This window comes from Zeus faber (assembly GCF_960531495.2).
Source record: "Zeus faber genome assembly, chromosome: 1".
In the NCBI taxonomy this organism is placed as follows: Eukaryota; Metazoa; Chordata; class Actinopteri; order Zeiformes; family Zeidae; genus Zeus; species Zeus faber.
The window spans coordinates 44,420,684-44,436,914 of NC_137193.1; the positions used below are offsets into that span (position 1 = coordinate 44,420,684).

The window sequence follows — 16,231 nt, forward strand, 5'->3', positions numbered from 1 at the left end:
CAGAGAGAGGGAGAGAGAAGACATGAGCTAAAGGCGATAAAATATGCTCAAATTGTCACATGGCCTTGGTACTTGCTTTACCAGTCTCTCAATAAAAGTGTTTTACAAGTGTGTGTCTATGTAATAGAGGGAATGTGACTATGCGGGGTGTCTGCAGGCATCAGAGAGCTAAATTTTATATTTTATTTATAAAAAGAGAAATTTACCAGTTGCTGTGAAGATGAAACAGTACACCTACATTAGTTAGATGCAGCAAGAACAGATGTACTGCACCCGTCAGACACATTAATTTGCAGTTACCCGCTGTAAGCTGCCTTTTGGGCTCAGCTTCGAACAACTAAAACAAAAGCTTTGATGCATACCATCATGGTAAATCAGTCAAACTGTTCTTTTTGAAGAGTGCCACTTCCACATTTCTCTGCATCTCTATAACATAAATTTTCTATTCAACCAATGTTTCTGGTTCAACAAATCCACAGTTAAATGGGCATTAGATAAGCAATGCATACAATGACCCTCCTAGTGATAAAAAATGGGAAATTGATCATGAATGATAGAAGCAAGAAGAGGCAGGGAGAGAGGATAAGAAAGCAACACAACAGCCCATAATATATTAAAAAAAAAGGTAGTTATGCATAACAGGTGATAAATCTGATAGCCAAATAAATACGATGTTAGCTCATAGTCAACATTAACGCTGTGGATTCTTAATATTGTTAATATTGTCTAAAGAGCATATTTTCTTGTTAACAATTTTATCAAATGAATGGTATTGAAACATGATTATTCAACTTGGCCAAACAATTTAAATGTAGTAATGGTTTGAATGTTACAGAGAATTAAAAGTGGACGTTCCACAATGTGATTGATAGCCAAGCTTAGAACCTAATTTTCTAAAACAATTAGCTGTTTGTTAGCAAAGTCAAAACCCTTATTGGGAAAATTAAAACTGCAGAATTGAGAGGCTTGCCAAGTCGCAGCAGGCTCTACAACCACCTGACCACACAGTTTGCTCAGACTAGAAATTTAAAAGGGAGTCCACATTTCAGGATTATGTGCATTAGTTAACAAAGAAAATGTTTAACTGCATTACTTCCCAATAGGAGGAAAGGAATGACCATAAATTAGGACCACTTTTTCTCCCATACAAACCAAGGATTAAGCATCTTCTCTCACTGACCTTACTGGAATCACTGCATGCAAAACAATACAAAGTTATTGCATAGATTTCTTATTGAATTACACCAGAGACCAGGTCAGATATAATTAAATAGTCCCAGATCAGTGTGGATGCTTCTCTGGTTCTGGGGAAGAACATGGAGCATGCTCCTATACCTTGTCCACACCAACACACTTGCTTCACCCACTTTGTGTAGTTTGCTAACTTTCACAGATGGCTTAACTTAGCCAAATAATTGCCATGTACGGACTCATTTTTGGATCCGAAATTGGGTTGCCAGTATGGAGATGATCTGTTGAGAGCAAATCAATGCTTTTTACAAATAATTTGCTATTGTGCTCCCAGAAAAGTATAAGCTGAGAATAAAGCATAAATAGTTTCAGAGACAACAGAACAAAAATCCCCAGGGGCATGGGAGCAAATTACCTGAAGTCAAATAGTCCTCTAATATCACATCTCAAAATTCACAGAAGAGGAACACATGTTCATTTGAAAAAGTGTAATTCAAATGTACTTTGTGATCTTATCCCAAACGTAATGAATATAAGGACAGCATGTCAGGAAGGTTAAAAGAAGTAAAAGAAAAACAAAACAAACAAACATACTTCTCATCCATTTGAGAGCGCATCTTCTTGAGCTTCTGCATGATGCTGCTGGTTTCACTGCCAGAGACAGAGAGGGGAGGAGAGGGGCTATGTGCATCGCGGCCTCCCGGCCTCATGTTCAGGGAAGGTGCTTCAGACACTGTGTTCTCTGACACAGGAGTCTCCTGGCCCAAACAGACAAAACCAATTATGAACAGCTATTATACATAAGGGTTATCACAGTCTTTGTTGTTACAAGTGGTCAACATTTTTTTCCCCCCACATTAATTTTTAAATAATAATAGTTTGAATGTTACAGGCGACTGGTATGCTACTAACAGGTGGAGCATCGCCTCCGGTACTTTTGAGACGTTCCTTGAGCCTTAGCGTGGAGTTCCTCATCCTCTCAATCTCCTCCTGTTGCTTCAGCAACAGCAGCCTCTCCTTCCGGGCTGCTTTATTTGCCTCCTGAAGGCGCCGGATCTCAGCCTAGACACATAGACAGGAGATAAAAATTACATTTTCGCCATCATCAGCAGGGAGGCAATTAAGTATCGAACAACAAATTGGGATGATCCAAAAATAATCCATAATCCATTATATGCATAATCCTTCTTATTTTGTGACAAATGTCAGGAAATTACAAAAGAGTGCTTTTTAGGGATTGCAATGATGTTGGTGCAGGGAATGCACAGGGAAGGGCTGAATAAAGTATCTGAAAAGGAAAAATTGTACATGTAATCATGTCAATCTCATAAATGGGGATTTGCATCATGTCGTGAGCTGAATGTGTTGTACGATGCTCTTAATCAATGCAGTAGAGGCACACTCATTTATTTACTTGAGGGAAATAAAAATAACTTTTTCAGTTGCATATGTACTTAAGTGTGCTTAAAGGTGAAATTTTTGTTGCATCAAATTCAATTGGTCAGAATAGAAAATAAAGAAAAAACTCTTAGTGCCGTTTTCCTTTTCTCGGAGAGAATTGTATTCAATGTTAAAAATGAAAATCTCCCTTAATGTAGGTGATTTGGTGCAGTAACAAACTCAACTCAATAATGTATGCATTTTTCACCTAGATTCCTTAAAAGTCAAATCAAAAATAAATATTAAATATACAGTATGTTGTCCACACAACAGTTTTCTCTGCCTAACACGTATGTGTACCCACACTATGCCTCCTCATTTGCACACTACACAACAAGCTCCTCCCTGGGCTACCTGCTCCTGCTGTAGCTTCATCAGCAGGCCTCTCTGCTTCTTCCTGATGGGAGGCATCTTGTCGTCCTCCCCCTTGTCCCTCAGCCTCCTCTTTTGATGTTCAAGCCAGGCCAGCTCCGTTCTGGTCTTCTCCTTGAGGGCCTTTTGGCGGAGGCACAACAGGGAGCTCTGGTGCTGGAGCCTCACATCCTCATCCTTCATGTACTGACGCACCATGTCCATGGTGAACTGGGAGAAGCTGTCCTGGCCGCCAGAGAAAGCCATGCTTGCGTCCTGATGCTGACGGAGAAGAGGATGAGGATCAGAAGTAAGGCATCAAAGGTGAAGATCAAGGGCAATAGATACGCCACATGTCCGGTTGATAGAGGGTTTGGGTTGATTTGAATATGAATGTAAATACCAACCAAAAAAATGCTGGATCAGATGTCATAGGATAAAAATGTAAAAAGGGAAAAATAAGAATAAGAAAAAAGAATCTGGTCTGTTAATAAGTATCTGATCCTTCTGATCATTTTCACTGAATAAAAGAAAGAAAAAAAAAATAGGTTTTGTACAAGCCATGGTGGTAGCTCTGTATTTCTTCCTATAAGGTAGTAAAGCGTTTGAGCATTTTGAGTATGGCAGATGGCCATTTACCACTATCTATGGCATATCAATAAAAACAGCTAATTTAAAGCTTACTAGTTGTTGAAGATGGTATTGGCAGATACTCAAAATTTCAGTATCAGTATTGGAAAAAGAGAGTGAATAATGGACAAAAATAGAAAAAGAAAGCATCAATGTGCAACATCCAGACATCTTGGATTACCAGGTTTACACACGCAGTTAGCAAACACTGAGAATGGAAAACTCAGGACGTGTACAAACTCCTCCTGGTGGCAAACAGTGACTCAGTCAGTGAGTCATGAGCATGTTAGTGTGCAGGAAGAATGTCCTGCCCTCTCACCTTTGAGCTATTCTGTGATACAGAGATCAATGTCCTATCGTGATTGGCGGTCTCCTCTTCAGATTCCTCCTGTGGGCGGGGCTTCTTCTCCAAGGTGCCACGGCGGTGCGCTTCAGAGGGCAGGAGAGATCGAAATGAACGCTCCTCAATCTCATCCTCTGTCATGGACTCGTCAAACTTCAGGGAGTATTCTGTCGCCACTGATGTGCTGTCTGTTGAGGGGAAGACGTAGTGTAAGAAGTCTTTGTACAATTATGACATTTGGAAGGTTTCTGTGGTATAGTTAGTGGCCATATGTTGGACCAATATTGTTTAGAGTTCATTATCTGTAAGATTATATTCTCCATATTTTATACTTCCTACATATGAGGGATAACCAATTTATATTAACGGCTACATATTCTCTCCCCGGTACCTTTCTCATCCACCAGAGACCGGATGCTCTCACTGTGAAGGGAGTTGTTTGCAGCGATGGGATCCTCTTCTACAGAGCTGCTGCCTGCCTCCTTCTCCCTCCTCACAGACTCACTCCTCTCCTCGTCAGTCTCTCTTCGCCTGTTCTCTTGGCCTCCGTCTTTTCGCCGCCTCTCCCTCCGTTCTGATGAGGCATGTGGTGGGCTCAGGCTGCTACTGTCTCCTCCACTGAAGATGAGAGCAAAGAAAAATTACATAAAAAAGTTCAAAATATGGAAAACAATACCGTAACATTAAATATTATATAAAAAGTATGAGTAAGGCTGGGTGATATATTAAAAAATATATATTTATACTGAGACTATATACCGTCTGGGATTTTGGTTGTTATTATGATAGTCAAATGTTGCCTCCCTATTTTCTGTCTGTTTACTAAAATATCTTTTGCGCGTAAATATCTTATGAAAGCACCCTCATTTTATTTTGTTCTTCAAATGATCAATATCGAGGTATTTGCCAAAAATAATGTGACATTTGATTTTGTCAGTATGGGCACAGCTCAGTTATGCTCTGGGTGTGAAAAAGCAAGGGCAAAATTCATAGACATACTAGATTCTTTGAGTTAAAAAAGACCAGGCTTTTGTCAAACAAGCGCTATGCTGCTTACTTCCTGGACTTATTTTCCTTTCTTTTTTATCTTAGTTAATACGATTAATAAAGCAGAATAAGTGAAAGAAAAAAACCCATCAGCTATGTGTGTGACATGAGAGACCCAGAGAGTTGTAATATATACTATACCATTTTTTCCAGTTTACCTATCAGTGTAAGTTGTGGCTTGTTGAGGTTGAGTGAAGGAGCCGTTCTGTATTTTCTGCCGTTCAAACAGAGACGTGGTAGGAGCAGCAGCAACCCTGGATACCTGGGAGCGCGTTAACTCTGTCATCTGAAAGACAAAATTGTCTTGAGCCAAGCATTGTATTTCAATAAATTGCAACTGCTGGGCTGCTGTGTGGACAAAGTAAACGGATGTGTTTCCTCATTCCATGTTCACTGATTCATTAAAGAGTGTGCGTAACAGATTACCTTAAGGACATTGTTACATGGAAAGAGTTAAGCAGTCAGAGCTGACCTCTCTGATGTGTCGGGCTGCATCAACCGTGTAGTGCACTGCTTCAGCTTGCTGACTCAGCATCTTAACGGTGGCTTCTTGGAGGGCACCCAGGGTCTCCTGCTGGGTCACTGTCATTTTTTCCTGGAGCTCTGCACGGGCCTGGACATGCAAACACAGTCACATGAGCGCACACACAGAAGCACAAGAGATGAACACATGGGCAAGTTATTCACATACTTGAAGAAAATACATTTCGGCCAGTACCCCAGTGTCCCCCTGCCCAGGGTTTGCCTGGGTTAGGGGATTTTGCGTGTGTTCATATACCTTGGCTGCCTTCTGCCTGGTCTCTTCCAGAGCTTCCCTCTCAGCCTTGATCTTCAGCTCATACAGGTCATGGTCATGCCGATGTTGCTGAGCCTGCAGGTTTGAAGGTCAGGGGTCAAGTCAACACAGGGGTCAATATTAACAGTGCCATTTAAAATTGAAGACTTTCAAATGTAAAATGTAAGTAGGAGAGAAAGCAGCTCAAAGCTGCCAGGGAATGTTCAGAAATAATATTTGATCAATGCTATAGAGTGATGCCTATGAGGATCTCTCTGCGTATACCAAGCACATGGCTCCTGGGCTCCCAACTCTTCCCTCACCTTAAGAATCTGGGCCAAAGATACACTCTCCTGCTGAGCCATGGAAACACCCCTCAATCTCTCCACATCTCCCAGCTGCCGCATCGACTCCTCAATGCACTCAAGGAAACTGAGCTCAGCGCTCATACGCTGCTTTAAGACACCAGGAGCATACTGCAGCTCACCTAAGAGGCAAAGAGTTAAACAGTTGAAAAATAGTAAATGAGAGTTTCAGCTTATTGGCAGAGAATTTTTAGTTTATCAAAACAAAGGAAAGTTTTAATGGAGCAAGGGTTAGTCAAATGACTGTCAGTTCTGTAGATCGGTAAAAATGGTATAATTACCTGTGGTCTCGGCTCTATTACTCAGCGTTGGGGGATGCGCATCAGCGTTTGATCGGCTCTTAGCATGTGCTGAAGCTCCAGCTCCCAGACCGAGGCCAGCATCCAGAGAGGAGCCACTTCTAAGAGAAACTTCTGGAGATGCTGCCCCTGGTGGAGACCCGGGGGCAGCAGAAGAGCCAGAGACACCCAAGCCAGGGCTGTCCACCCCCAAGCTAGAGTTGGGATGAGGAAACAAACAAATGTGGAGGTAAATCGTAATAAAATATTTAGCTATTTTTTTAGCAAAGAGTATACTTTAAACAAATGGAAGCTATTTGCTACTGTGATCAGGACTGCCACAGTGAGACATTTGTTTTTAACGATTAATTGTGATACAAAGAATTGCATTGTTCATTTTATGTCACTATCATAGTAGTTTATAATTGTGTAATAATATACTATAACTCATATGCAAACATGTGGACACATGTTTGCATATGAGTTATCTATTGAACAAAGATGAAAAAAATCAGGTAGACAGTTAATTTACCTCAAACCAACGCACCCAATTTACATTCTATTTATCTAAACATTTAGAACATTGGTTTTAAATCCACCTGGATTATGGAATCCAATCGTTTTACAAAGCCGATTATGTAATAATTGTGACAGCTCTGAATGTGATATCACCCATAGTGGTTAGGTTTGCAGTATTTCTGCACAAATAGTTGTTTATAGAAATAAGAACATTGACAGTGATTTGAAGCGAAGGCAAATAACGCAATGCAACATAATGTGACAATATTCTATTCAACAAAAGATCATTTTGCTTTAGTTCATGTGTCAATGACAGCTTTACATCCTGTGGTATCAATTTGAAATGGAGTGCGATGTTTGTTAAACGTTAAAGAAAAAGAGACCCATTGCTCAGGAGAGTCTGGAGCCAAGTGAAACAGTGTAACCCTAATGCATGAAGCACAGAGAGCACTAATCAAAAGCTATATTGTGCTGCTGCTGCTCAGGGCTGGATCCCAGGCCAAAGAGGATGTCTAAAAGGGAAAAGGATATACATTCATTTTCTTAACTGGCTCTAGTGCCACTGACAATAGCGTCCTCATTGCTGACAAAGACTCTAACAAACAAGAAATAGTGTCTATGGTTACTTATCAAATGACCCCAAAAACATTGTGATGACCTAAGTAATGAATGTGCTATCTCTACACAAATTATAATCAACATTTGTTGTCATCATTGAGAGAAAGAGTGAATCATTGTAGGACAGCTCCAAGAGTGATCCCTCTAAAATGAAAGACGGGAATGTCTTAACTTTGAGTGTCTTGCCATCACCTTGGAAGATAGACTGTTTTCGAGGTATGGCAGGAATCTGCCACCTGGGTTTCAGGAACATGCCCCTGAATAGATTGAATGTCACCACTGAGGGGGGGGGGGGGGGGGCAACAAACTCTCTTTTCCCTTGGCGGTATGCCCAAACTGCGGTGAAACGGGCTGCCCTGACCAACCACCTTGCAGGCCCCTGAAACAAAAGGCCCTGTGTTCCCCTCCTGCTGCTGGGTCCACACTGCTGCTTAAGCCCTCAAGTCTTCAACACAACAGCCAGCCACAACGTTTGGTCTGGCAGCGTCAGCTAGAGATCTCTATGCAACATCTAATAGCTAGCACTTGCTCATGCTCAGATAAATTAACCTTGGGGAAATTAATCACTGTACAGCCAAGCGGATGGAGGTCATTGAATATTTGGGATGGGAACAAAAGGCATGCCTCATAGCTATATACTGCTGAAAAGATCCCAGTTGCACATACATGGACCTCCAGCATAGGATAAGATCCCGGTTTAATCTTAACTTTAAAATACTTAGGAGTAAAATTCCTGTGGCTTGTGTAGACTAACAAGATGATTTCCTTTAAACTAGTAATTAGCTCAAACAGGAAAAGGCAATGACAGCAGGGAAAGGAAAGGCAACTGGAACGCTACTTTCCGATGGGAAGTTAAGTGCACCTAGACTGCACAATATGAATTTTTTTGAGTGACACTTTTCTCACAAAGCAGTGCCTGTCCAAGGGAACCTGGGAAAGAAAGACAGGAAATAGCGCGGGCAGCTTGAGGTCAGGGAAACCCGAACTTCTGGGAATCTCCATTGACCATCCAGACTTCAACGTACCAAACTATTACACAAATGCACTTGAACCATGTGAGGGGTTCTTAATGGGAAATTGATTGAGAAAAGGAGGAACGGCTTGATTTAGAATTTTATGTGAGCCCTGTTTCTCTTAAAGAAGTCACAATTATTACATAATCTGTCTGATTACAATTTTTTGAGCTGATCGCAATCATTTTGTAAAATCGTTATATTCAGCAATAATATATTTCCATCAAATTGAAGGGCAATTTCAAGTCACTGTGAGAATTGTTGTAATGAACAGAATGCAAATGTGTTGCATTTGTTGGGACTGTCCATTATTATGTTGCTATGTTCAATGTCAATTAATGGCTAACAGCCCTAATTCCACTACACAAAGGTAAAAGACTTTTGTATTGATAATGGTCTGCCAAAAGTGGGTTACCTTTGGAGAGATGGTCCTGAGGCTCCCCCTGGTGCACCGTCAGAGTGACTGGTCCTTGTCTGGCTGCGGGCAGAGGTCTTTTCTGAGTATCTCTTCCTGGAGTCAGCAGACAGGGCTTCTGAGCGGGGAGAGCAGGGGCTCCTTCCTTCTTCCACGAGGGTAGCATCACTTCGGTCCGATGCTGCACCTGCACAGGCAAGATAACCCGGTTTGACAGCAGGAGTAGTTAGTAGTAGTTCACAAAATGCTTGTCCCCCAAAACGCTTGACAATATCAGCCAAAAACAGCAGTAAGTAAACATTTACAATTCTGTAAAATTGTACGGAATATGGAGTGTTCTGCCAGAATATCAGCGTTCTCACCCCTATTTCCAGCAGAGCCCTTTGAGAGCGGCGATGAGCTGGACGACAGATGAGGTGACTGAATGGACGAGTGCAGGGATGAGTGGGGGGAGTTGAGATCTTGCATCCTCTTCTCATAAGGAGACCTCCTTATCAGCTCCTCAAAGTGAGCATTCACACTGGCAGAGAGAAATTATTAAGTTAAAAATCCTCTTTTTAGTATCTTGGTTTAAAATAAAACATGAAATATTTTGGCACATGAAGAGTTTGTGCCATTAAATACTTGACTGACTTGAATAAATAAATAAATTGACTTTCAACCGCATGACATGAATGCCCTCTAGTGGTTAATTTACTTTTCTTGCCTATGTCCATTATATCTTTTCTTTGATTGGCCGCTTCCTCCACTGCTCCGAGAAGACACAAAGTCATCTTCGTAGGCGGCTGAGTCACCGGGACTTGCTCCAGACGGAAAGGAATGAACCAAAGGAGAATTCCTCTCCTGCTGATCCTCAGTCACTACACAATACACAACAAGGGTGATCACTTTAATGAGGCAAATGACTGTGATACAATTTTTTAAGCAATACATGTATACCAGACAACTTCACTATGAACAGGCCAATTCTGATACTGGCATTGTATGTCGATACGATACCAATGCTAAAACAGGGCATCAATATGGGAAACCAAGCGTCATATCGAACAGGAGGACAGGACCACATAGAGATTCGATTTTCTGGCACACAGAAGCATGCTGGATTCTATAATGGGGGAATAATAAGGAGTATATAAATCACCACTATAAATATTACAAGTCCATATCTACCGTAAGTCCATATCTATCCATTCCCTTCACTAAAGGTTATTGGTTGGATCGCTGTTGGCTGATGGTAATGGTGAATTACGACAGAGTGACATTGACAAAATCAAACATCTTAGTAGTTTTTGCCAAATACCTGGCAGATGTGTACACACCAGAAATATTTGAGAAACAATCATTAATAATGTGGATATTATGGCAAGCAGTTAAATGCATTGATTAGAACAACTAAAGTCTATGAAGTTCAGAAAATTTTATTAATTCAATGTAATGCAACCTTAAAGACAACATTTAAATATATCATCATATTATGTTCGCAGACAATATCTAGTCTCATATCACAGCACTACAGTGAATGTCTTTTATTGTAAATGTGGCTGGTCTCCTTAAATCATCTGAGACCACCTCTAAGAAGTAATATAGTAGGGACTAACCTTTAACTTGGCTCGGGAGGTTCTTAGTAAAAATATTGATGACACTGAGAGGGCTTCCTTTGTTTAGCTCCTCCCACACTGTTTTGCTGCTGTTCCTAGTAATGGGGGAAGTGATGATCGAGTTATTTTCTGCCTCCCTCTGGAACTGGGATAGCGGCTGCTCATCCCTTTTTTGACCTGCACAGTAGTCCACAGCACCCAGGCGATCTGCCATCTTAGATGTACGTTTGCTGTAGGGGTGAGGAGGGCTGGTGTCGTCCCCCGAAAGAGTCCCCTCACTCCTCCCCGAAAGAGGGCCCTCACTGATGGAACCCCCACTTGAGTCATGGATGTCTGTCTTCTGTCTCCCTTCCATCTCCCCCTCTTCCACATCATTGTCCATTTCATATGCTGTCACCTGTCCCCTACCAGTCCTCTCCACCTTCTCCAAGCTATTGGAAAGCTTTCTCCCTCCTTGCAGGTGGCGAGTGACGCTGGCCTGAGCACCGCTCTTTTCTTTAGGCCTTCCAAAGGAGTGCAAGTCACCTACACCAGGTAAGACTTCCCCATCATAGGAGCTCTGTCCTGTATTGCTTAAGATCCTCTGGATTCTCTTAGCGAGGTCATTGGTGTTAGTCACGGCAGTCATGGTCATTTCCCTGACAGGTGGGCTGGCTGCACTGGCCCATCGCCTATCATCCTTGGTAATCTGAGAGGGCTGAGGAGCCAAAAACACATCCACATCCATTGTCGTTGCAGAGCCATAGTTGATCCCTTCACCAGCCAGTTTCCGCGCCTCGCTCTCTATACGGTTGGAGAGGGATGCAGCTTTGGCCTTCAGAGCTTGGATTCGTGACATATTGGCTCGGGGCATACTGGAAATTTCTGTGGTTGGTTGCTGACTGTGTTCATGTCCTCCAGTAGCCCCCCCATTCTCAAGCCTTAATAACTCAGAGAGGAGATGGTCACCAGGTGGAGCCAAAGTGCTGCTGTTGGTGGCAGGCTGAAGCCAGAAGGGAACTCCTGTATCCAAATCATTCCTACAATAGGGCGGGGGAGATCAATTTCAGAATATTGTTAAACAACGAATTGTGATTGAAATTACTTGGGAATAGCACTGAGTGATTGCCGTTTCAATGCATCAAAGCTGATGGGAACAAGTGAACCAGGCGAGGAGTGAACATTCTTGGTCAACATCTAGTGGCAGGGTTTATTTCAGCAAGGCAGTGAACCACGAGCTTAACGTGTGATAGTGTGTGTTTGTATAACCGTGCCTCTCACTTCAAAATGCCTTTGATGTACAATGAACAAAATGTCATACATATGAACCCACAAGCTCTGCATGTGACAACAGTATCCTCACAGGACAGACAAAAACATCAACATTGTGATAGGGCCATATATTATTCATACCAATGTGTACTCCCCAGTGCACTTTGACTGCCATGGTCATATGTTCCAAAAATGCCTACCAGGTTTAAAAAAATAAATAAATAAATAAAGTGTAACTTTCATTTCCAATCAGAGCTCTACAGCAAACAGGGATATCTCTCCAGAATAAAGTCAGCTGCAGGAGGTAAAACAGGAAAAACAGTAAAACGATGAATCATGTATCTTGAGACTACAGATATTTATGCAATAACTATTCACAATGTTGACATGCACTTATGTTTACTCCACTTGGTAAACAAGTGGAATAAAATCTGACAAGTAGTCGACAACAAAATTTGTTTTCTTGAATCTAAATCGGGATCTGTAAATGGCCCCTATTTCAAACTCATCCTGTGCTAAAAGGCCAGGCCATAAGGCTTGCGATTTCAAGAGGTAACCATGGAAACAAAGTGTTTGAAAACAAACAGTTGCTCTGTTTTATAGTGTCAGGTGATACCCAGCAATTATGTCTTCCACATTATTTACAGTAGATGGGGAAAAAAGATAAAGACTCAGAGAGTTTTCTCAGAGAGTTTGAGATTATCTGGGTGCACAGGTGCCTCAGGCTGGGGACTGCTGCACATGTGAACAGAAAAAAAGACTTTTCAATGTTTTGTTGCAGAAGTGCAATTGCTGAAAAACAACCAGGTAAAATGGGGCTTAATTATTTTATTCTTTGAGCCAGGGGGATACTTTATATTGGGGAGCACTTCCGTGACACTGCCAAATTGTGGTGCTAACATTCAGTCTAATTTTACAAAAAATTTAAATCATCATGTAGCATAAGTACGTGAGACAATTCTCAATTTGTCAACCATCTCATGTCATGTCTCAAAAAACAAATTTCCATTGACAATGTTGTAAGGAGTAACAAAGAAGTATGCATCACATTAGAAGAGGTATTTTCTCCCCCTATGTCCTGTGTTTGTACTCTCTTTTCTGTAAGCGATTCCTGCAGTAACTGCTTTCAGGTTTTAAAACCTGGACGGTGGCGGTGTACATAATTGGGTATTATAATGATAATTAAAAACTATGATGATTCTTTGTGGGTTTATATTTGTGTAACCTGGATCGAGGGGGTGGGAAGATGTGCGTGTAAGGTTTACCTGGATAGCGATGGTGGGGGCTGCTCAGATAAAGACAAGTCACTGCTGGAAGGACTCTGGGGGGGCTCTAGTCTCTTGTTCTCCTTATCAGACTCCCCTGAGGGCTGGTACACTGGCCGCAACTGCAAAACAGACATCAGTATGCATTTCACCCATTGTTGGATTTCTTTGGCTAGTCCATGAAATACCTTGCATGGACTAGTAGCACTGGGGCTGGGTATTGGGAGAGTCTCATGATTTGATTTTCAGTATATTTTTTCCAGTATTGATTTTTCAGTATACCATCTGACGTACATTACAAAAACCTTGCACAAAATAATTGCTGTCTAATAAATAAATTAAATATTTAAATTAATTTGTGACTAGGATTAATTTAAGCAGAAAACGGTGTCATTACTCATTACATTACATTAATTACATTACTAAAAAAAGTATCGATATTACAATTTTTAGATTCAGAAATTGAAATGATAGAATTGAATCATCTTGCAATATTTATTTATTTTAGGTTCTAGGTTTCATATCATGTTAATGGAGCATTGTTTTGTAATTACCAGCTCATTGATACTGGGTATGGGAGTAGTCTGTGTGGCTCCCAGCTGGACCTCCTCTAGCAGCAGTTTGGTGTACGTCTCCTGTAACCTCTTCTGTACGATTGCCACAGGGCCCTGAGAGGGAAGGGCTGCGGGTTTGGCTCCTCCTCTCTGCTTCCTGTAGAGCTCCTGCAGTCTCTGGTTCTTCCTTTCTGCCTCCTCCCTCTGTGCCCTCCTCTCCTCAGTCTGGCGTCTCTTCCTCTCCTCCTGTTGCCGGACGATGTATTGGCGGACGGTGTCAGCATTGTAATGGCGCTTTTTCTGCCCGGCCTCTACGGTGGCGGGGAGTGTTGGTTGGCGTTTTAGGGGGCTGGCGCTGCGGGAGCTCCGTGCACCACCACCAGGTGCGGTGCTCCCCAAGTCAGAGACGGAGGTCCTTGTTCTTGACCACGATCCACCTCTACCTCTCCTAGTGCTGTGCCCTCCCTGCGACCTCTGCCACTCCCTCTCCTCCTCCTCCTCAGCTGCTCTGCACTCCATCTTGAGATTGTCCAGGATGCCCTGAATGTCTGCTGACAACATCCCCGCATCCGGCAGGGCTTTGTCCTGAGCCTCAGCTGACGGAGCTGGCGGATGGATGGAGTTGGAGTTGGATCTCTCTCGGCTACTACCGACCTGCCTCTCTGAGATGCTGGGGCGGGAGAGCTGCTTTGGCTCTGAACGGGGGTCTGAGCTGGAGCGGTGAATGGGACCTGGAAGGGGATGTAGTGATGGGTATGTTTAATAACTTGTTAAAAGCTTGAGTTTTGAAAGACATGTGTATCATAGTTTAGAGTGGGCAGTTTGGGATCATCAAAGAAGAAAGACACCAAAATGAGAGGGGAAGGCTTTCATTTGCTACCAGGGTGGAGATGCTAAACATGTATACTGAATCATCCAAATAAATTGAGCAGCTCCGTGGCCAAGTGACAATGCAACACCTCCTGGCTTGAGAGCACATGTGTTAAAAGTGAAGATTTGAAGACTACCAAGGCGACTCTAATCTGGGCTGAACTAAAATTTTGTACAGTATTTAATCCAGGACATGGTGGTTTTCATAGCAGAGTGACTTTTTTTGAATATATATATATATATATATATATATATATATATATATATATATATATATATATATATATATATAAACTTGGCTTGAGTTGTAATGATTAAGAGTCATCTTAACACCCCACTGTTCAACTACACATGGTACATGCCTCCTGCTCTGGGGAAAAGGATAGCAAATCAGATAATGTTACAATTGTGCGGCCAACCAAAAACAGCCGGTCTCTATTTCTTCCGGTCACTGACAGACGGTGTTCGCTAGATGTGCAAAGGGACAAACAACAAGAGGCTGGGGCTGCTAAAGAACCTGTGTTAACTCCTATTTTAATGACATAGCTCTGGATAGTCATTTGTCACATAAGAGTATAAAAGTCGAGACAAAGACAAAAAGACAATAAAACATAACTGTATTGAGAATGAAGACTTGACTTATCAAGTAAAACTGGCCAACTTAATTATAAAGGGTGAGAACAGGAATTTAGAACATGTAGGTAAAGGCTAAACCTCAAAAACCATGTACTAAAGATGAGTTTGTGAGCAGTGCTGATCTCTAGGTAAGCAACGTTTCTCTGTAAGAAGAAATTTCCCTTCATGGAAGAAAGGACTGCAACATAACAGGCTGGGGTAAGCCTATAAGAGTTGGCTGTCAGTAGGGGCTGGACGTGGTAATATAAGACAGGGTAGAAGTAGCTTGTCAACAGGAGTTAAAGTGTAGGTCTTCAGGCCCACCTGTCCTCCTCAGTCTCTCCGACGGATGTGGTCTGTCCTCTTCAGGCAGCCTTTGAGCTGGACCCAGAACCATCTTCACTAGCTTCTGGCCCTCCCTCCATGATGAAGGGCCAATTGCTGCAGGATTACAGACAGTAAACACATCAGAGGCATTTCCTGACAAGGAAATGTAGAATGAATACTCTGAGTGTCAAATGGCTCTTTAAATATTCTGGAGGAAACGTAACATACTTGATGTAAGCGTTTGCTTTGTGTCCGCAATTATGGTTGCACTTGTATGACAAATACACAAGCACTTGCACAAATGTGGATAAGCATACTACACACAACAAAATGGAATGACAGGCAAGACATACTCAAAAAAAGGAATTTAAAAGGTGAATTGCGGGAATTTCCAGTGAGACACAAAAAACAAGCTATACATAATGTGTAACCATATTTCATGTAGGTTTAAATTAACATCTAGTTTAAGAATGATCTCTTGAAATTAAATTGAAGCAGCAGCAGATTGCACAATGAGATGTACAATAATCACACACACAAATCAAGAAATACATCAAATTATGCCAATTAAATGCTTTTGACTTGCAAATAAAACAAGTCAAATTTAACTTGTCGGAACCCTGCAAATTAAAATAGAACATGAAAAGTTATGAAGCTGTACATCTACTTCCCAAGCAGCTGTTTATGCCTGTCGGATGAGCTAACGTGGCTATTTATAGTGCCAGGGCTAAACTTTACAGAGACAACAAGAAAGAGGAGATGTGAC

At 41.8% G+C, this 16,231-nt stretch overlaps 1 protein-coding gene across 1 annotated transcript in view; it reads right to left on the bottom strand.

Annotated features, from left to right (window-relative positions):
• The window catches only part of cep350 (centrosomal protein 350), a gene marked incomplete at its 5' end in the record, with an annotated part of 44,001 nt that overhangs the window by 12,829 nt on the left and 14,941 nt on the right, over positions 1-16,231 (bottom strand). Inside the window, 17 exons of the mRNA XM_079996606.1 lie at positions 1,786-1,949; positions 2,104-2,253; positions 2,986-3,264; positions 3,932-4,143; positions 4,347-4,573; positions 5,161-5,288; positions 5,475-5,615; positions 5,781-5,873; positions 6,101-6,264; positions 6,424-6,635; positions 8,986-9,172; positions 9,348-9,505; positions 9,683-9,845; positions 10,584-11,602; positions 13,100-13,221; positions 13,654-14,384; positions 15,463-15,579. Of these exons, the coding sequence (XP_079852732.1) occupies positions 1,786-1,949; positions 2,104-2,253; positions 2,986-3,264; positions 3,932-4,143; positions 4,347-4,573; positions 5,161-5,288; positions 5,475-5,615; positions 5,781-5,873; positions 6,101-6,264; positions 6,424-6,635; positions 8,986-9,172; positions 9,348-9,505; positions 9,683-9,845; positions 10,584-11,602; positions 13,100-13,221; positions 13,654-14,384; positions 15,463-15,579 (4,267 nt within the window). The remainder of the gene's footprint in view (positions 1-1,785; positions 1,950-2,103; positions 2,254-2,985; positions 3,265-3,931; positions 4,144-4,346; positions 4,574-5,160; positions 5,289-5,474; positions 5,616-5,780; positions 5,874-6,100; positions 6,265-6,423; positions 6,636-8,985; positions 9,173-9,347; positions 9,506-9,682; positions 9,846-10,583; positions 11,603-13,099; positions 13,222-13,653; positions 14,385-15,462; positions 15,580-16,231) is intronic.